The 22,112-nt window shown below is 39.6% G+C and overlaps 1 protein-coding gene across 7 annotated transcripts in view; it reads left to right on the top strand.

Moving 5' to 3' along the window:
* The window catches only part of nebl (nebulette), a 309,089-nt gene extending 288,639 nt beyond the window's left edge, over window positions 1–20,450 (top strand). For all 7 annotated transcript variants that reach the window (XM_063044221.1, XM_063044220.1, XM_063044216.1 and 4 more), the window contains 2 exons: window positions 2,740–2,864; window positions 19,283–20,450. In XM_063044221.1, coding sequence (XP_062900291.1) covers window positions 2,740–2,864; window positions 19,283–19,459 — 302 coding nt within the window. In that variant the 3' untranslated portion in view covers window positions 19,460–20,450. The remainder of the gene's footprint in view (window positions 1–2,739; window positions 2,865–19,282) is intronic.
* Window positions 20,451–22,112: the final 1,662 nt, after the last annotated feature.

Below are 22,112 nucleotides of genomic sequence, written 5' to 3'. Positions count from 1 at the left end.
CTGGGCCCTAGCACCTGGGAGCTGACACACACTTGTTTTGACCTACTACCATCAGGAAGGAGTTACAGGAGCATCAGGACTATGACTGCCAGACTGGGTAACAGCTTCTTCTCCCAGGCTATGAGACTGATAAATACCCTGTCACAATCGAGGTCTCATAACTAGGACTTGAGCTGTTTACTGTTTACTTTTTTACCCATGCTGTGCACTTCACAGGCATTTTGAATTATGTTAACCTTTTTGTGGTAATGTGTTAGATGTGCTGTGTGATACATGTATTGTGAGTGCAGTGTGGTCCAGAGTGATGTTGATTCATTTGGTTGTATTTGTGTACAGTCAGATGACAATGAACTTGAAATTGAAGAGGAATACAACTCATAGGGTAGCTTCTTGAGAAAGAGACCTTACACTAGTTTTGCTCTGGAGGACCTGGAAAGGACTGAATCAGAGTAGTCTAGGCAAGTGAATGTGGAGCAGTTTGTAAATGGTGTGGACTAATCCCATTTGTCTGCATTAGTTATGTGTCCTCTATGCCTTATCTACTTGTGTCCCTCTGAAAGTCTCTTAAATGTATTTGACTCCACTACCTCCTCTGCCAGTGAGTTCCAGATAGCAATCATTGTATTAATAAAGAAACCTTACCTCTCAGTCTTCCTTTAGAACTCCTATGTTTCATTCAGAATTGGTGTCACATGTACCAAGGTACAGTGAAAGGCTTCTTTTGCATAATGTTTACACAGATCAATTCATTGCATAGTGAACTGAGGTAGTACAAGGTAAAAGAGTAACAGCATGCAGATAAAGTGTTAACAGCTACAGAGAAAAGACAATGTGGATAGACAAGGTTACAATCAGATAGATTGTGTGGTTAACAATCCATTTTATCATCCTAGGACACCATTTAATAGTTATATAAAAGAAGGACAGAAACTCTTTGAGCCTGGTAGTATGTTCTTTCACACTTTTGAATCTTCTGCCTGATGGGAGTGGGGAGAAGAGAGGATGTCTATGTTTGGTGGGGTCTTTGATTATCTGGCTGCTTTACTGAGGCAGCAAGAAATATGGACAGAATCTACAGAGTTTCCTCGATGTGCTGAGCTGCGTCTGCAACTTTCTGGAGTTCCGTGTGGTCATGGCCATAGACAGAGCAGTTGCCACCAGTGAAGGTAACGACCAATGAAGGCCTTCTTCAATACTCTAATGAGTTGTGTTGTTACATTCATGGAACTACAAGCATGGACCCCCATGGTCATTTTGCTCATCAACATTGGTGAATGAAACTGATGTTGAGGATGGTGGTTGGAGGACCAATCAACTGGGCTGCTTTGTCTTGAGTGGAATCACATTTCTTGAATGTTATCAAAGAAACTGAAAGTTTTCACCTTGGGCCACAGTATTTAGGAAGTTTATTCAGGTAAGCTTTGGTAATGCTTTTGTAAATTGAGGGCAAGTGTTTAGACTCTATTTTACTGGGAATGGTCATTGCCTTGCTCTATTGTGGCATGAATTTTACTTCCTACTTATCAGCACATGCTTGAATATTGTTTAGATCTTTCTGCGTGCAAACATCTGAAAGCTTCTAAGTTATCTAAGTGCATGGAGAGATCCATTCTCAATCTTGCAAGTGGTATTTTTGTGGAGCCAGGAGCTCATCCCTTTCAACATGGAAATGGTAACCAGCTCTGCATCTGCATCAAGTCTTATCGTCCTGATCACATTGCAGTTTCTGAAGGTGGTGGGCACTGGTTGGGGAAAAACCGCCTGCCATACGAGGGCTGTAGGGCAAACGCTGACTTCCCTCATGCTGCTCAGCTAACTGCCATCCAAGCTCAATCTTCTGCTCTTATAGCTCTTGGTCAAGACTTCAGTGCGGTTAAGCAGTCTGTCCTGCAGCATATTCCGAGCCTAACTGTGAATATTACTGGCTCTGTAAAGTACAAATCTGCTGTTTTCTCTCAAGGTGGCCAAATTCATGCTCCTACCACTGCCATGCTAGATGATGGCCCTGAAGTTGCCCATCAGTCAGTTCTCCTTGCTGCCAGGTTTGGTCATAGAGCAGTGGGAAGCTGACAACCACATACAGCCTGAGCTTCTGCTAGTGGTCACTCTGCATGGCTTTCTTTTAGGAAGCATCCATCTGAGGCCTTAAATGCAACAATGATGGAGCTCTGTGACTGACGAAGGAAACTAGCACCAGGATTTTGATCTTAATTGAATGTACTGTATAAAGATGTTTGCCACATTGATTGCCTGGCTCTCTGAGTTTGGACAGTATTGATAAAGAATTATACAAAATCTATGACATAGAAAACCATTCAGACCATTGTGCTGTTCTGCCATTTAGCATTAGGTCCATTGCCCTGCAAGTCATGACTCTTCAGGTACGTATCAAAGTGCTTTTGAAGTCTTTTGAGAGTTTTTACCTCTCCTGCCTATTCTGGCTTTGAGTTCCTACACTCCCATCACTTTCTGAGTGAAAATTAATTTCTCATCTTCTCATAAATTCTTTTGTAATTATTTTATGCTTTTACATTTACAATCCATAGTACAGATGAAACCTGTGAAAGTTACCGCAAGAGCCGACCAACATTTAGAGCAGGACCCCTGGAGTTTACTCAGGACAATTGATTTGAATTTTTACCTGAATACATACAAATACAAAATTGAGCTATGTTAAAACTTGTGCTGAAATGATAATACCTTATTTTCGATGTTGACATAGTTTGTATTATTGATTAGCTGCAGTACTTCCTGGAGCTTACCAGCAGATGCATTCTCCTCATTCTCCTGGATATGGTTATATGCATCAGTCCAATGTTTCCTCCTTGAGGCCACAGCATTCTCTTCCTCATCAAATCAGTATGGTAAGTGTCTTCACTAATTAAAAGCTGATTTTTCTTCTGCTTTATTTTCACTACATTGATTATTAACGTTCTACTTAAAATGTTAATCTTTGACTGGCTACTTGGATCCCCTTTACCTTGCTTTCCAACCGTGAGTAAACACCTCCCAACTGTTTTACTAAAAGGTTAAGTGATAGGCCTTTTGTCTTGATGTGTTGGAATTGTGTTTACATATTTGAGTAGAAATGACCACTCGTTGATAAATTAAATATGAAAAATGAGTAGCTGGAGGAGTATTTAAAAGCTACATATGTATTGAAAGCATAAGCATCAGTAAGCAATTTATTTAAATTATGTAACACCATTATGCCATACTTTTACCTCACCTCTCACTTTGAATATACCATGTTAAATTTATTATATGATTTTGAACACCAAAAATAGCATTATTTCCAACACAATTCACCATCTACCTACATCAATTAATTTGGTTCTTCATCTCAGCTGAAATTGCATACATGTATAATATTTTTAATATGAATCAATTTTGATTAATTTGTTATGATAATATTTTATGGAATTTATTGTAGAGATTACTGTATCTGAGCTGACTGAAATAAAATATGATATAATAACATTCATACTTTAATGTATTAGAAATGCATTTTCTAGATAGTGTCCAAAAATTTCTTGGTTAGTTGAAACCCTCTCAGAACCTAGACATATTTTGTTTATATGGGTTGTGCCTTAAATCTCTATTCAGAATATGTTAACAACACTCTTCTCCATTCATTTACATGGACACTTTCTTATGTAAAATGGCCACCTCAAGTGAGTTTCCTGGATTTATGAATGAACCAGTATAGATTCATTTTTAAAAAAGTTATCTGAAGCTATCCATGAAGTTATCTAATATCAGCATTAAGTGCAGCTCTGAACTTATATTGTTATTCCATCGAAAGGATTCTTTAATAATGGTTAGTATTTGGTCTCTTATCAAATTCATGCTTGCAAGTGCAAGAAAATTAAGCCAAAATGGCCTAGGTAATCAGCATAGTATGTAATTTATGTTATAATAGAAATACAATTGTGATTTCAAAGCTGTATCTCATCTCAAGCTTTAGATGTCATCTTTTTGAAGACTAACAATAGGATTGAAAGCATTTTCAAGAATCTGTTATTCTATATTTAAGGTATATTACTCTCACTTCATGAAGAATTTTATTTTTATGAAGATTTTTCCCATTTTATGAAGAAAAGTAATCTCTTCATTTGTGTTTTTGAGACACTACTCTTTGAAGTCAGGTGAATCTAGGCTACTTGTCTCCGATTCTACCTCATGATATTATTAATGTGGAGTCTCTCAGAATGGCTTCATTAAAACAGTAGGGACACTACTTTGGTGCAGCTTCAGAATTCATAAGAAACCATAGGCTTCAAGAGAGTCAAGTTGCTTACTTGTCTAACAGTAAGTTTTCAGGTGCCATGATCCTCAAGCTTGTTCTCAACTTGAGCCACGTGTTTTCAATTATAAGCCTAACTCATTGATCTGAAACATGGAGGAAGGCAGCATTTTTCCTGGCCACCAGTACCAGAACAAATCAAATAAAAATATTATTGGTGGCTATTCAGTTCTGGTGCATACCTTGCTGGAGAATATGGAACAAAAACCAACCCTTGTTTTCACTTTTAAAGGGATATACATATTTTTGGAGAGTATTCTTATTAAAGATTAAGTTATAAAATAAATATACCAAATATTAAAAATATTTACATATCCTAAAATACATATTTGGGTATCAAAAATGTGCTGGGACAGATTTACTATGAAAACTAATCCAGAGAAGTGTAAGGAAATATATTAAGGAAGTGCAAGTGAATAAGTTGAGTTAAGGTAAGGGGATATAAAATAATTAACAGAATATTGGTCATATGGAGGCGCACAGAGACATTGAAGTTTTTTTGTATCAATAAGATAGTTAAAAATAATTTGGTATGTTTTAGCTAAAACATAGGATTTAGGAGCAGTGAGATCAAGCTAGAATTACACACCTCCAAGGCCATAATTTGAGTAACACAAAAAGTTTTGGTCACCATATTACAAGAAAGATTCATAATCAGAATCAGATTTATTATCACTGAAATTTGTTGTTTTGTGGCAGTGGTATAATGCAAAGACTTAAAAATAATTATATATTTTAAAAATAATTAAATAGTGCAAAAAAGCAAGAACAAAGTAGATTTCTACCAGAAAATACTGAACACTGGTAGACAGAAAGGAATTGTTTTTGATTCACTGAGTGTGGGTCTCCAGGCTCCAGCACATCCTCCTTGATGGCAGTAGTGAGAAGAGGCTGTGTCCCAGATGGTGAATGACATTTGTGATGGATGCCACCTTCTTGAGGCATCATCTCTTAAAGATGCCATCCATGGTGGAGGGGGCTCTGCCCATAATGGATCTGGCTGAGTCAGCAACCCTCTGCATTGTCTTGCAATCCTGTGCGCTAGAGCTTCCATCCAGGCTGTGTGGCGACCAATCAGAATGCTCTCCACTGCATACCTGCTCCATATGGAAGAGTCTTTGGTGACATAAAGAGGAGGCATAATGGTTTTACAGCATATTATCCGGACTGGAAAATTGTGGGAAAGACTGGATAAGTTAGAGTTGTTTTCTTCAGAACAGAGGAGGCTGAGCGGTAACTTAAATGAGGTGTATACATGGAATTATGATGTGGTGGCCATTACAGAGACTTGGCTGGCACCAGGGCAGGAATGGATTCTCACTATTCCTGGATTTCGGTGCTTTAAAAGGGATAGAGAGGGCGGAAAAAGGGGAGGAGGGGTGGCATTACTGGTCAAAGATACTATTACAGCTACAGAAAAGGTGGGTAACATAGCAGGATCCTCTTTTGAGTCAATATGGGTGGAAGTCAGGAACAGAAAGGGAGCAGTTACTCTACTGCAGTTATTCTATAAGCCCCCTGGTAGCAGCAGAGATACAGAGGAGCAGATTGGGAGGCAGATTTTGGAAAGGTGCAAAAATAACAGGGTTGTTATCATGGGTGACTTTAACTTCCCTAATATTGATTGGCACCTGATTAGTTCCAAGGGTTTAGATGGGGCAGAGTTTGTTAAGTGTGTCCAGGATGGATTCCTGTCACAGTATGTGGACAGGCCGACCAGGGGGAATGCCATCCTAGATCTAGTACTAGGTAATGAACCAGGTCAGGTCACCGATCTCTCAGTGGGTGAGCATCTGGGGGACAGTGACCACCGCTCCCTGGCCTTTATAATTATCATGGAAAAGGATAGAATCAAAGAGGACAGGAAAATTTTTAATTGGGGAAAGGCAAATTATGAGGCTATAAGGCTAGAACTTGTGGGTGTGAATTGGGATGATGCTTTCGCAGGGAAATGTACTATGGACATGTGGTCGATGTTTAGAGATCTCTTGCGGGATGTAAGGGATAAATTTGTCCCGGTGAGGAAGATAAAGAATGGTAGGGTGAAGGAACCATGGGTGACAAGTGAGGTGGAAAATCTAGTCAGGAGGAAGAAGGCAGCATACATGAGGTTTAGGAAGCAAGGATCAAATGGGTCTATTGAGGAATATAGGGAAGCAAGAAAGGAGCTTAAGAAGGGGCTGAGAAGAGCAAGAAGGGGGCATGAGAAGGCCTTGGCGAGTAGGGTAAAGGAAAACCCCAAGGCATTCTTCAATTATGTGAAGAAAAAAAGGATGAGAGGAGTGAAGGTAGGACCGATTAGAGATAAAGGTGGGAAGATGTGCCTGCAGGCTGTGGAAGTGAGCGAGGTCCTCAATGAATACTTCTCTTCGGTATTCACCAATGAGAGGGAACTTGATGATGGTGAGGACAATATGAGTGAGGTTGATGTTCTGGAGCATGTTGATATTAAGGGAGAGGAGGTGTTGGAGTTGTTAAAATACATTAGGACAGATAAGTCCCCGGGGCCTGACGGAATATTCCCCAGGCTGCTCCACGAGGCGAGAGAAGAGATTGCTGAGCCTCTGGCTAGGATCTTTATGTCCTCGTTGTCCACGGGAATGGTACCGGAGGATTGGAGGGAGGCGAATGTTGTTCCCTTGTTCAACAAAGGTAGTAGGAACAGTCCGGGTAATTATAGACCAGTGAGCCTTACGTCTGTGGTGGGAAAGCTGTTGGAAAAGATTCTTAGAGATAGGATCTGTAGGCATTTAGAGAATCATGGTCTGATCAGGGACAGTCAGCATGGCTTTGTGAAGGGCAGATCGTGTCTAACAAGCCTGATCGAGTTCTTTGAGGAGGTGATCAGGCATATAGATGAGGGTAGTGCAGTGGATGTGATCTGTATGGATTTTAGTAAGGCATTTGACAAGGTTCCACATGGTAGGCTTATTCAGAAAGTTAGAAGGCATGGGATCCAGGGAAGTTTGGCCAGGTGGATTCAGAATTGGCTTGCCTGCAGAAGGCAGAGGGTGGTGGTGGAGGGAGTACATTCAGATTGGAGGATTGTGACTAGTGGTGTCCCACAAGGATCTGTTCTGGGACCTCTACTTTTCGTGATTTTTATTAATGACCTGGATGTGGGGGTAGAAGGGTGGGTAGGCAAGTTTGAAGAGGACACAAAGGTTGGTGGTGTTGTATATAGTGTAGAGGATTGTCAAAGATTGCAGAGAGACATTGATAGGATGCAGAAGTGGGCTGAGAAGTGGCAGATGGAGTTCAACCCGGAGAAGTGTGAGGTGGTACACTTTGGAAGGACAAACTCCAAGGCAGAGTACAAAGTAAATGGTAGGATACTTGGTAGTGTGGAGGAGCAGAGGGATCTCGGGGTACATGTCCATAGATCCCTGAAAGTTGCCTCACAGGTGGATAGTGTAGTTAAGAAAGCTTATGGGGTGTTAGTTTTCATAAGTCGAGGGATAGAGTTTGAGTCGCGATCTAATGATGCAGCTCTATAAAACTCTGGTTAGGCCACACTTGGAGTACTGTGTCCAGTTCTGGTCACCTCACTATAGGAAGGATGTGGAAGCATTGGAAAGGGTACAGAGGAGATTTACCAGGATGCTGCCTGGTTTAGAAAGTATGCATTATGATCAGAGATTAAGGGAGCTCGGGCTTTACTCTTTGGAGAGAAGGAGGATGAGAGGAGACATGGTAGAGGTGTACAAGATAATAAGAGGAATAGATAGAGTGGATAGCCAGCGCCTCTTCCCCAGGGCATCACTGCTCAATACAAGAGGACATGGCTTTAAGGTAAGGGGTGGGAAGTTCAAGGGGGATATTAGAGGAAGGTTTTTTACTCCGAGAGTGGTTGGTGCGTGGAATGGACTGCCTGAGTCAGTGGTGGAGGCAGATACACTTGTGAAATTTAAGAGACTACTAGACAGGTATATGGAGGAATCTAAGGTGGGGGCTTATATGGGAGGCAGGGTTTGAGAGTCGGCACAGCATTGTGGGCCGAAGGGCCTGTACTGTGCTGTACTATTCTATGTTCTATAAAATAATGGCGACCTCTGTAGAATTAAAAGGAAGGACCTTCAGGTATAGATTCACAGAAAACAGAAAGGGGCCCTTTGGCCTACCAACAAACCTTTGAATACCAAAACCACATTTTTAGACTAATTCTACCTTAACCCATTTTATTCTCCTGTCATCTCCATTAACTTCCCCCTACCACAACCCTTCCCAGATTTTTACCAGATACACTAACAATGTACCTTTGGGATGTGTGAGGAAACTGGATTAGCTGGAGGAAACCCACAGGGAGCACATGCAATCACCACACAGACAGCAGTGGAATTCAGGATTTAATCCAGTTTGCTGGGGCTGTTAGGCAGCAGCAGCTACTAGCTGCTATACCATGCAAACCTATTTTCCCTCAAAAGAAGGGTCAAGACCAAGAAACGTAGATTGAAAGTGAAAGTAATAGACAGGTTACAGTAGATGAGGAAAAGATCTTTCTTCCAGAGAGAACACTGAACAAATACTTGGGTGTGTAGAGTCATAGAGTCATAGAAAAGTAGAACACAAAAACAGGGCCTTCAGTCCACCTAAGCCATGCCAAAACCATTTAGACAGCCTACTCCCATTGATCTGCACTGGACCATAGCCCTTCATATCCCTACTATCCATGTACCAATTCAAACTTCTCTTAAATGTTGAAATCGAGCTCACTTGCATCACTTGTGCTGATAGCTCATTCCACACTCTCATGACCCTCTGGGTGGAGAAATTTCCCCTCGAGCTCACCTTAAACTTCTCACCTTTCACCCTTAACACATGACCTCCAGTTGTAGGTGACTCTTACCCACCCAACCTCAGTGGAAAAAGCCTGCATGTATTTACTCTATCTATACTACTCATAATTTCGTATACCTCTATCAAATTTCTCAGTCTTCTATGTTCTAAAGAATACAGTCCTAACCTATTCAATCTTTCCTTATTAGTCAGGTCCTCAAGACTCCGCAACATCCTTGTAAATTTTCTGTATACTCTTCCAGCCTAGTTTACATCTTTCCTGTAGTAGGTGACCAAAACTGCACACATTACTCCAAATTAGGCCTCAGCAATGTCTTATACAACTTCAGTGTAACATCTCACCTCCTGTACTCTGTGCATTGATTTATGGTCAATATGCCAAAAGCTTTCTTTACGACCCTATTTACCTGTGATGCCCTTTCAAGAAATTATGAACGTGTATTCCCAGATCTCTTTGTTCTACCACACTCCTCAGTGTCCTATCGCTCACTGTGTGAGATTTACCATGGTTGATACTGCTGAAATGCAAAACCTTGCACTTGTCTGCATCAAATTCCATCTGCCATTTTTCAGCCCATTTTGCCAGCTGATGCAGATCTCTCTGCAAGACATGATAGCCTTCGTCACTGTCCACTACACCCCGAATCTTGGTGTCATCTGCAAATTTACTAATCTAGTTAACTACATTATCATCCAGATCATTGATATACATACGGTAGATGACAAACAACAAAGGACCCAGCACTAATCCCTGCAGCACACCACCATTCAGAGGCCTCCTGTCAGTGGAGCAACCCTCTACTACTGCTGTCTCTCTCCTCCCACAAAGCCAATGTCTAATCCAATTTATTATCTCATCCTGAATGCCAAGCGACTGAAATTTCTTCACCAGCCTCCTATGCGGGACCTTGTCAAATGCCTTACTAAAGTCCATGTAGACAGCATCCACTGCCTTGCCTTCATCCACTTTCCTGGTAACTTACACAAAAGACTCTATAAGCTTGGTTGGATATGACATACCATGCACAAAGCCATGCTGACTATTCTTAATCAGTCCATATTTATCCAAATACTTGTATGTCTTAGATTAGCCTCCAATAGCTTTCTTACAATTAATGTTAGGTTCACTAGTCTATAATTTCCTGGTTTATGTTGGAGCCTTTTCTAAACAGTGTAACAACATTGTCTATCCTCTAATCCTCTGGTACCTTTCCTGTCGCTAACGATGATTTAAATATCTCTGCTAGGGCTCTGGTAATTTCTGCATTTGTATCCCGTAGGGTCCAAAGGAACACTTTCGTCAGGCCCTGGGGATTTATGCACCCTGATTTGCCTCAGGGTAGCAAACACCTCCTCCTCTGTAATCTGTATATGGTTCATGAAGTTGTTGCTGCTTTGCCTCACTCTGTGTCCGTCTCCTGAGTAAACACAGATGCAAAGAATTCATTTAAGAGCTCTGTCATTTTGTTTTTGCTCGACACATAGATTACCATTATGGGCTTCCAGAGGACTAATTTTGTTCCTTGTAATCCTTTCACTCTTAACATAACTGCAGAGTTAGGGACTTAATGTGGGATAGTGAGATTAGGTTAGATAGCTCATTTACAACTGACCCAGTTACCATGGGCTCAGAGGCCTTGTACAATGCCACAAATTTTCAGTGATGTTGTGATAAGTATTTGCTGACCTTGGTTTATTCAATAATAAACCTTCAGTTTATTCAATAAAATTTACAAATATAATGAAACTGTTGCTACTTCTATATGTGGCAATGTCACTTTTAAATCATATTTCATGGGAGTTTACTCAGCAGCCAGTTCATTTTCCTACATTTGAGGAAGTAAATGTCTTTATGCTGTTCTCCTCTATGTAAACACATAGATTTTTTAATGTCATGTATTTACCTTTAGAAGTCAGTCAATGATCATTTATTCATTATTAGCCAAGTGAATGTTTGGATTCTTTTCAGCAGTTTTGATAGCTTTTATAAAATCTTTTGAATGAAAAGACATGCAGAAATTTCACAATAGTAGGCCTACATTTTCATATATAAAGATTTTGCAATTTTTAAAATTATTTTGGATTCTTTGGTACTTAATCTTAAGCAGTTGTGTATAAACAGGACATTTGCCTCTGAGCTAGAAGGTCAACAGTTCAAACTCGATGTTGGTGACCTAATTTGGGTTGACAATACAGAATGGTACTTCGTTTTGATAGGCATGCTAATACCCTTCAGTTGAGATAATAGTCAACAGTTTCCCCTCTCAGGTCGATTAAAAGATTGCACAATTCCACCTAAAGTGTATTAGCAGCTTAATTATCACTTGCTGTTTGTTAGCAATTGTCATATGCAAAAAATGACTGCTGAATTTCCCGAATGCACATCAGAGCCAACATTTCAAAAATGTTTAATTGACTTTGAAATGCTTTGGGTGCCTGGATGGCTATGAGAAACTGCATTAGAGTCAGTGGTATGCCATATATGTCTCCTCACGTCTGCTCTGCCATTCAGAAAGAGAACAGTTAAACTGATGTTGGCTTAGCTCTACTTTGTTTTCCTAACAACCAAAGTTCAGTTCTCTCCGAATTGGATATGTTAATTGATTCAGTGTCCATTCCTGATATCTCATCAGCATCTACTTTGTAAAGCCTCCTCAAAAAGTTGTGTTTTCATCTCAGAGATCAATTTAGTGAACATTTTCTAAAATCAGTGTTCAAGTGCACTCCTTTTAAGTAAGCTCACCAAAATTGAACCTGAATACTGACTTTGTTCCATTGACACCAGATGTAGCGTTCATTTAAGCAATAAAATACTTTTCCCTTCTTCCATGGATAGCCTCTCAATTCTGTACATTGTACTGCACCTGTCAAATTTTGGCTGCTTAATCAACCACAGCTTTCACTGGCAATCCCTCAGGGTTGAGGATGACATTTAAATCCATTCATAAAACGTTGTGTTGTCAGAGAATTTTGCTGCAGCATTCTGACCTCATTTTCTATGTCATTTACTGTTAATAAATAGTGACTGAGGTGCAGGAGACTGAGGACTCCACCAGCAGGTTCAGGAACGGTTATTACCCCTCAATCATCAGGCTCTTGAACCGAAGGAGATAACTTCACTCAACTTCAACACAACCGCAACCAATGCACTCAGTTTCTTTTGTTTTTTTGGCGTGTGCCTACGTCTGCGTCTGCGTGCGTCTGTGATGTCTTTTTCATGGTACTTTACGAGGTGTGGAGCGAGAGAGAGAGAGAGAGACTATTTGGCGGCCACTCCTCACACAGACATTTTCACAGTATTTTCCCTTTATTTTACGAGGTTGAGTTGCGATCTTGATATTCAACCTGGCACGGATGGAAAATGTACTCGGGGGCGGACCCGACTAGTTTCAAACCCGGGAACCTCCACTACCGGGTCCAGCGCCGGTGTCGTTGCGCCACCAGCCGACCCACCAATGCACTCACTTTCAAGGACCCTTCATCTCATTTTCTTGATACTTATTGCTTCTTTATTTATTATTATTATTTCTTTCTTTTTGACTTTGTACATTTTCTTCTCTTTTGCACACTGGTTGAATGCCCAAGTTGGTGGGGCCTTCTATCGATTCTGTTATGGTTATTCATCTATAGATTTACTTAGTATGCCCACAAGCAAATGAAACTCTAGATTGTATATGGTGTCAAATAAGTACTCTGATAATAAATTTACTTTGAACTTTAATGTTCCAGGGTACAAGTGCTTTAGGCAGGATAGAGGTGGCGGGAAGGGATGAAGGGGAGTGCAATTTTGATTATGGGGATATCATGGCAGAAGTCAGATGAAATTAGTGAAGGGTCATTCGTGAGGCTTTATGGGTAAAGCTGAGAATTAAGAAGGGAATAATCACATTGTTGGGATTATACTACAAGCCCTCCAAATAGAATTAGAACAAAAATGCAGGAGAATTGTGGAGAGTTGCAAGAATAATAGGGTTGTCATGGTAAGGGATTTTAACATTCCTAACATGGATCAATGTTGCCATGGTGTTAAGGGCTTAGATGTGGTGGAATTTGTTGTGTGTTCAGAAAATATGTAGAGGGTACTACTAGGAAAAAAACAAGACTCAACCTACTCTTGGGCAATAGTGCAGGGCAAGTGACTGAGCTGACTGTTCAGCTTCTAAATTGGAACAAGGTGACTTTTAATGGTATTAGTCAAGAGTTTGTGGGCAAAGGGACCTCCGGCAATTCGGAGGCTTTTAGATGCAAGGTAACAAGGGCTAAAGGTCTACATTTTCCTGTTAGAGTGAAGGGCAATACTGATAGGAGTAGGGAATCCTGGAGGACAAGAAACATTGGGGCCCTAGCCAGGACTAAGATGGAGGCAGCTGGGGCCAAGTGAGTATCTGAAGGAGTATCAACAATGCAGGAATATATTCGATAAGGAAAACAGGATGGGGACATGAGATAACTTTGGCAGGGAAGATTAAGGAGAGTCCAAAGAGATTAAATGTATATTAAGGGAAAAATAGTAACTACAGATAGAATAGGGCACTTCAGAGACAAAATTGGACATCTTTGTGTTGGGTTGTATGAGATGGGCAAGGTTCTTAATGAAAAATTCTCCTTTGTTATTCCATAGAGATAGACTTGAAGAGTTAGGAACTAGGGATACTTAATGGGGGATATCTTGTTGATAGTCTACGTTACAATAGAGGAGGTGCTGAATGCCTTAGATGATATAATGTTAAACAGATCTCTGGGATCTGACCAGATATGTCAAAGAGTACCACGAGAGCCAGAGAAGAAATTGTAGGAACCCTTTGCATTGTTGTGAAGTTTAATTCTCATTAGTACGAGCTGTTAACTTTTGGAAAGTCAGATCCAAGTAGGACTTCCACAGTGAACAAGACTCTAAGCACCTTCACCTTTATCAGTCAGTGCAATAAGTATAGAAATTGAAAGGTTATATTGTTTTGTACAAGACACTGGTGAGACTGCACTTGGAATATTGTGTTCAGTTTTGATCATCTAGATATAGAAATAAAAAATAGTTAACCGGATCATGCAGAATAGATTTATGAAGATGTTGCCAGGACTTGATGGACTGAGTTATATGAGAGATTGGACAGATTAAGACTTTTTTTTCTTGGAGTGTGGGAGACTGAGAAGTGATCTTATAAAATCATGAGGGGCAGGAATCGGATGAATGCACAGGCTTGGGGAATAAAGAACTGGAGGACATGGTTTTAAAGTGAGAGGGGAAAGACTTGAGGCGCAGCATTTCTTATATAGAGTAAGTTACATATATGGAATGAACTGCTGAAAGAAGTGGTTGAGACAGGTGCAGTAACATTTTTAAGAGATAGCTGGACAGGTACATGGATAGGAGAGGTTTAGAAGGATTTGGGCCAAATGTGGACAAGTGGAATTGGTTGTCAGGGCCTTTTTCCATGCCATATGACTCTGTGTAGCAGTCTTTTGGATTTAATATCATCCTACAATTTTAGGAACATGCATTCTCATTTACAAATGAAACTGTCTAGTGCTGCTTTCATTTATCCATGGGTTTTATTGCCTCAGTTTTTCTCTCTTCAATAACTTAGTATCATTGACTCATCTAACCATATAGCACAGAAACAGGTCCTTTGGCCCACCATGTTATCAAGAATATTGTTATCTTAACCCCATTTACTAGCACCTGGTCTGTAGCCTTTTGTGCCTTAGTGATTCAAGTGGTCTTCATTTTTGAATGTTGTGAGAGTACCTACCTCCACTCCCTTCCCAGGCATTGTGTGTTCTGGATTGCAACAACCAACAGATGAAAAAAGTCATGTTCCTATTCCCCTCTAACCCACTTAATCCTTCCCTTAAATCTATAAACTCTGCTTTTATACACCTCCATATGGGGCAGTTTCCCACTATCCAAATCATTAATAAAAATAACAAACAGTAGAGGTTACCACTTTCCAAATGCCGGTTACCTTTTTCAGATTAACAAGAAGCTGGTGCAGCAGCTTTCCGATTGACTAAAATATCTAATGGATTTCATTTGGAATACTTTCATATGAAACGTAAAGAAAAAAAAAACTCCTTGTAAGTAAAATACTGTGAGACTAGCAACATAAAACTATAATTACAAACGTAAGGATTTTCTGTACGAGTTTCACCCATACTGGTATGTTTTGTAACTCCAGGAACTAATCTAAAGAAAAACATCGAAGCCCAGGATAAATAGTCTACTTAGTTTTTCTTTAGTAAGGCACGCACATATGATATGGTGATGTAATGACATCTGCCATTCACATACTTTACATATAACTGGCAAATTAATTATGTAAACAAAGAATACTTAATCAAACAGTACATTTAGTATATTACTGAAATTACACTCCTCCCTACTTAGCTATAAACTCTAACTTAAAAAAGAATGCATCTCAACTCAAATAATGTAATGTATGCTCTTTAATGATAATACAACTACTATACATGTTAGATATGCACAACCTAGTAAGTGTTAAATTGTCCCATTCAGGCCTAAAGATTTGATTGCTGTGGAGGATTTCTTATTCTCGTGGGACAACGTCTTTAGCAGGTGGGACTTGTGTCTGTGAAGCAATCTCGGGTTCTGGGCTCTCCTCTGTGGTGGCTGTCGGCTGGGACTGCAGGAAGTGATTCTGACGGGTCTAGGCATCTTTCGTCTCTAACAATTAAACTTCTGTTGCATATTCCAGCCATTTTCGGTTGCCAAGTAGACCTGAGACAGTGTAGGTTCTTTCCTGCTTTCCCTTTGGATCATCTCTGCCGTAATAGGGAGACTTTCAATTTGCATTAGAGACAAACTATCAAGGGGAGTGTCGATTTTTGTAAATTTTTCAGGTATTTCCTTTTCCAAGAGTAAACTGGAGAATCCATCAGCATTTCCATGATTAATTGTTGTTTTGAATTTGATCTTGTAATTGTGTTCTCCAAGCTACAGAGCCTATCTATGTATTCCTGTTGTGGCTGTTAGTGAAACTCCTTTCCGTTGATTGAAAATGGACTCCAGTGACTGATAATCAGTAATGAGGGTAAACTCTGTCCCATACAAATACTGGTTGAAACACTTTATACCCCAAATATACCCAAGGCCTTTCTATCAATCTGTGTGTAATTTTTCTCTGCAGTGGTAAGGGAATATAATGCAAAGGCTATTAGGCATTCACTTCCATACCTCGTAACATGTGATATGACTGGACTTATACCATAAGGTGAAGCATCACAGGCAAGCTTCACTGGACAATGTGGATCATGATGTGTGAATGCAGTGTCTGAAGTCACCATTTCCTTTACCTTTTGGAAAGCCACCTCTAACTGATTTGTCCATTGCTATTTCTTCCTGATCTGTAGTAATGAGTTCAAAGGGTGGGGCACAGTTACCAGGTTTGATAAGAACCCATTACAGTCATTGACAAATCCTCTAAAGGACTGCAACTTCACATGGCCTTTGGCCTTGACGTGTCCATCACTGCTTAGATTTTCTCAGCTTATTTGTGTAATGCTTGTGAATGGTATGACCACAATACATGTTTTGTTTAAAGAATTCACTCTTGTTGCATCATGATCTGAAACTATATTTTTCTTATCTATTCAATACTGTCTTGGGATTTTGTAGACGTTCCTTGTCGTCGCTGGTAACGATGCTATCTAGGTAAAACTGAGTGCCTGGGCATTCTTGTAGTCCCTGGCCCATAGCTTTTTGTCAGAGAGCAGGTGAAGATACTACTCCAAAAATAAACCTATTAGCAATAAAACACTTTGAAAGTGTTTATGGTGGAAAACACTTTGACTCTTCTTCCATCTCTATCTGTAGGTAGGCCTCAGTCCATTTTACTGAAGTGTTTTTCTCCAGAAAAGGTTTGCAAAGATGTCCTCTATCCTGGGCAGAAGGTATTGATCTACTTTCAGCAGCTGGTTGATAGTGACCTTAAAGTCACCACAGATCCTGAAAGACCCATACTTCTTGGCTACTGGGACTACAGGTGTGGCCCATGGGCTCCACTCAACCTTGGAAAGAGTTCTTTCAGCCTCCATGTGATCTAGCTCACTGGCTACTCTATCACAGATGTAGTAAGGAACCAGACAGGATTTGTAAAATTTGTGTGTGGCATTTTCACTTAACACTATTTTACCCTTGATATGTTTGAGTTTTCCAATGCCATCCTTTAACACTGCTGTGACATCATCCAGTACTTTGCACTTCTCAGTTTTCAGTTGATTTTATTGCAGGGGATGTAGCATGCAAATTGTTTATTGATCTCCAATCAAGTTGTATTTGTCTCAGCAAGTCATGGCCCCACAATGCTGGCCTTTCTGTTTCTACCACATACATGCCAATGTGGGTTGTTGGTTGTTGTATTTAACTATTATGAATGCCATTCCCACAGGAGTTAATTTTGTCTCCAGTATAAGTTCTTAGTTGGATATCTGCAGCCCTCAGTTCAGTATATTTGAAATGCTGTTCAAACTCATTTTGTGGGATGTCTGAAACAGCTGAACCAGTGTCCAATTCCATTTTAATTAATTTGCCATTCCCTTTTGGTGTTAGTTATATTGCTTGTCTCTCATTAGTTTTCACAAAATAAATCTCAAGGCTACTTAGTTTTGTGTGTCTCTCAGAATTATCAGATATTTTGTTAACAGCATTCAGAATAGTGCTCGTCCTGAACTGCAACTTGACTTTTTAGCCTTTTCTTGTCCCTGTGGAGTCCATTTATTTTTGTCTGCCTGACATGCTCTTGGTATGTGTCCTATTTTGTTACATTTTCTGCATACTTCACCTTTAAACCTGCATTATTCTCGTGCATGTGAGCCCCTGCTGCAATGATAACACAATTTGATTGTCCAGGCAGGCTTCTGTTTAGACATTTCAGTTTTGTTCATGCTCGCATTCATTCCTGACTCCAACTCAATTGCATCACTGTCTGTTCTTTCCATTGATACAGAGATTTCAACTGCTTTTTTAAATGTGATTTGTATTTCAGTTAGGAGCCAATTTTGAATGCTTTCTTGTAAGGTTCCAGAAATTAAATGATTTCTCAGTGCATCATTAAGCCCCTCACTGAATTGACAATTCTTAGACACTTCAATTTAGCCACGTAAGCTGAAATAGACTTCCCTTCCTTTTGATTCCACTTATGAAACCTAAAGCGTTCTGCAAGCAACAATGATATTGGTTCTAAATGTTCCTGCATTACTTTCACAATATTTTGGCTGGCTTGGTTGGAGCAGTTAAAATTCTAAGCAAGCTGTATGCTTTTCCACCTATTATACTCAGCAACACTGGCTTTTCATTGGCTATTTCATTTGCTTCAAAATATTGCTCAATTCATTCAGTATGCATTATCCATCAATCCATTGTGCAATCTAATGTGTCTGTCCTTCCAATGTAGCCAACCAATTCTACTTTTTTTTAAATGTATTATCATCTCCTGTTACTCATTGTTCATGAACCCATAAATTTTATCAGTTTTCTTCCTATTTTGTGAACTCGACCATCTCTCCTCTTCCAAAGAAACATGTGCTGTGCTTTTTTAAACAATAAAGCATTCCTCTCCTCTTGCAAAGAAAAATATGCTGTGCTTCAACAGGTAGGTCATTGTCTCAGGTTTGTTTTAAAACTTACTCGTCAGTGGTGTTATGTTTTATAACTCCAGAAACTAAAGGAAAGAAAACCACAGGGAGCCCTTGATAACTTGTCTACTTTGTTTTGCTTTAGTGAGGGAGGCACATATGACATGATGGCATAATGACGTGTGCCATTCACATACTGTATTTCTTACATAGAATCCGTAATCAATTATTTAAACAAAAAGTACTGAATCAAACAATCGTACTCAAATATTAAATACAATACACATACCTGTGAATGTAGTTATATGAAGTAAAGCACTCTTCTCAAAACTATTATCTGTATCTTTACATGCCATTGCTACACCATACAAGTGATGCATTCACAGTCTTGCCCAGTTTGATGCTGTCAAGCTCACAGTAGTCATTATCTCTATCATTTGACGGGTAAGCTGCTTCACATCAGCTTAAATTATTTTGCTGTAAGTAACCTATGATAGCTGGGTCTAGCTTCATTGCCAGTTTGTATCAATGATGGAACCTTCATTTGGCAAATACTCACTACACTAATGACTTGTCTTTTCCTTACAGCGGACATACCGAGCAATGTATGATTACACTGCTGCTGATGAGGATGAGGTTTCCTTCAAGGATGGCGATTATATCATCAATGTACAAGCAATTGATGAGGGTTGGATGTATGGCACTGTCCAGAGAACTGGAAAAACTGGAATGCTTCCAGCCAACTATGTTGAACCTCTTCACTGAATCCTGTTTCTCACCGTTTGTGCTTAAGCCTTTATTTTTATTACACTAAATGGTAATTAAAATATTGAAAGGGGAAGATAACTCTTACATATATTAAAATCCTATTTACTATCTAAATAGCTTTTCATTATTGTATTAATGATGTTCTCTTGAGACTTTCTAAGAAATTCTTCTTCCTACTGACTAATCATATTGTTCAGAAGGAAAACTCATTACTCTGATTTCCTGCAGTCAATAAGGCTTTTAACAATGTTGACATGTCAGCATTGACAATGCTAGTCTTTAACAGTTATACAGAAACTTTCAGCTGTTCTGTTTGTGTTGCAGGTTATGATCAGCTTTGATCATAACTCACTGTACCACAAATATAATAATGGCTGTATGAAGCTTTACTTTAAGTGCTTCTGTAGTATTTGAAGATTCTTGTTTTTGCGAAGTGTTTTAAGTTCAAGAGGTCCGTCATGATAATCATGTGTGTTACAAATGAATGTGGGCTAATTCTGGAGAGATTTAATACTAACTCGTGCACATTTGTATTTTGCCTGTGAGATGCACAAAGGTTACTAATGTCAACTGTATAACATGAAGTATTTCCTTAGTGGGACTTTGTCTGTCTTCCTATGCACTGTGGATATCTCAAGCACTTTCTTCAGACTATGAATTGACCCTGAATAGTTTGCTTGATAATGTTTTATTTCAGAGGATTTGTTTTTTGCTTTTTAGATTTTGGAGTATTTTGGGTTATTAGAAACTGAGATACCATTGGATGAGTGTCATCTGGGTTTGTTTAGTTTAGCTTTGCTTGATTTGGTTATTGGTTATGCATGCTCTGTCTGCAGTGTCTTGATAGTCAATAATCCAGTTTATTGAATTGTTTATAAAGTAGTTCTCATTAATTTTATCCTGATGAATGAAAAACTGTGTATTACTAGCACAACAATACTGTGACTAGTGCCACAAAGGATTAAATAAAGATACCATAGTATGTTCATTCTCTTGACTAATGGTCAGTATTTCTTTCAAAGCAATATAGCTGTTATCCTTCACATATGCACATCATAAATATTAAAGTTTTTTTGAAGAACTCCACAATGTAAACTTTGTAATTTATAACTATTAAGTGCGCTATTTCAAAGATTCCAAGTATGAGTGCAGCATACAATCCTCAGATTCATCTTCCTCACAGACAGCCACGAAACAAAGAAAGCCATGAATCTGTTCAAAGAAAAGTATCAACCCTCCCACACACAAAAAGATTGTGCAAATGGCATAAAAATGAACAATAAGCACAGAATATAAAACACAAATTGAAAAAGTCCAAGTATACTGTATGCAGTTCAGTTCAGTCTAGTGCTGTATCATTCATTGCCTTCAGACTTCCCTGATCAAAATCACTCAAAATAGCAACAAAAAACAAGTGACCAGAAACACATCATAACATGAACTAGGATCCAATCCTTAAACCATGCCCAAAACCCAGAACTCTGGCACCATCCTCTGACAGCATTGAGGGAGGGAGAGAGATCTTCACACGCAGCCACCTTGCTCAGGCAGCATTGAGCAAGAAGCTGGTAGATGGTGTTGAACACCCGCCCACCTTCTGTATTTGCCTCGATGATTTCACTCTTCCTTGAGGCTTTAATTGGCAATATTGGTGAGAAAAGGAATCAGTCATGGGCTTGGGGCCCATCTTCAGGCCTCTTAGCCTCGAGTCCGCATACTTCGCTCAAAACCTCACCAAACACCCTGGGGGGCTGCAAAGCAAGAGATCGCTCAATCGACCCAAAAACAGACCACCAAAATGTAGATCACAGGCTTCAACAGTAGCAGAACCACAGCTGAAAGAAAAAGATGTGAAAGAAGTAGTTTTGTGAACCATCTGGAGGATGTTGCCCTTAGTCACATTCGCTGGCACTATCTTCTTCCATATATTTGGCAAAGGTGAGGGAGTGATATAAGGAACTCGTATAGAGTCATCGGTTATAGAGCACTTCACTACAGAAACAAGCTCTTTTGCCCATCTACTGCGTGACAACCTGTTTCTCTGCCTAGTCCCATCCACTTGGACCCAGACCATAGCCCTCCATACACCTCTTGTGCATGCACCTACCCAAACTTCTCTTAAATGTTGCAACTGAACTTGCATCCGCCACTTGCACAGTATCGCCACCCTCTGATTAAAGAAGTTCCCCCTCAAGTTTCCCTTAATTATTTAACCTTTCACCCTAAAACTATGTTCTAGTCTTGTCCAACCTCAGAAAAAACCTTTTATGTATTTACTGTGTCTATATTCCTCAAAATTTTAGGCATTCAACAAACTCACTCTATTGAGATCCATTACCAACCTGATTTTCCCAATCGACCTGTATGTTAAAATCTCCCATGAATACCATAACATTGGCCTTTTGACTCACCTTTTCTATTTCCTGTTGTAACCTGTGGTCCACCTCCCAGCCACTGTTGGGAGGCCTATATATAACTACCATCAACATCCTTTTACCCTTGCAGTTTATTAACTCAATCCACAAGGATTCAACATCTTCCGATCCTTTGTCACATCTTTCTATTGATTTAGATTAGATTAAATTATGAGAACACTCAGTTCTCTTTTATTATCATTTAGAAATGCATACATGCATTAAGAAATGATACA

Source organism: Mobula hypostoma, chromosome 3 (genome assembly GCF_963921235.1).
Source record: "Mobula hypostoma chromosome 3, sMobHyp1.1, whole genome shotgun sequence".
Taxonomy (NCBI): Eukaryota; Metazoa; Chordata; class Chondrichthyes; order Myliobatiformes; family Myliobatidae; genus Mobula; species Mobula hypostoma.
The sequence above is the reverse complement of the archived record's forward strand: the minus strand, read 5'-3'. Positions and strand labels throughout refer to the sequence as shown.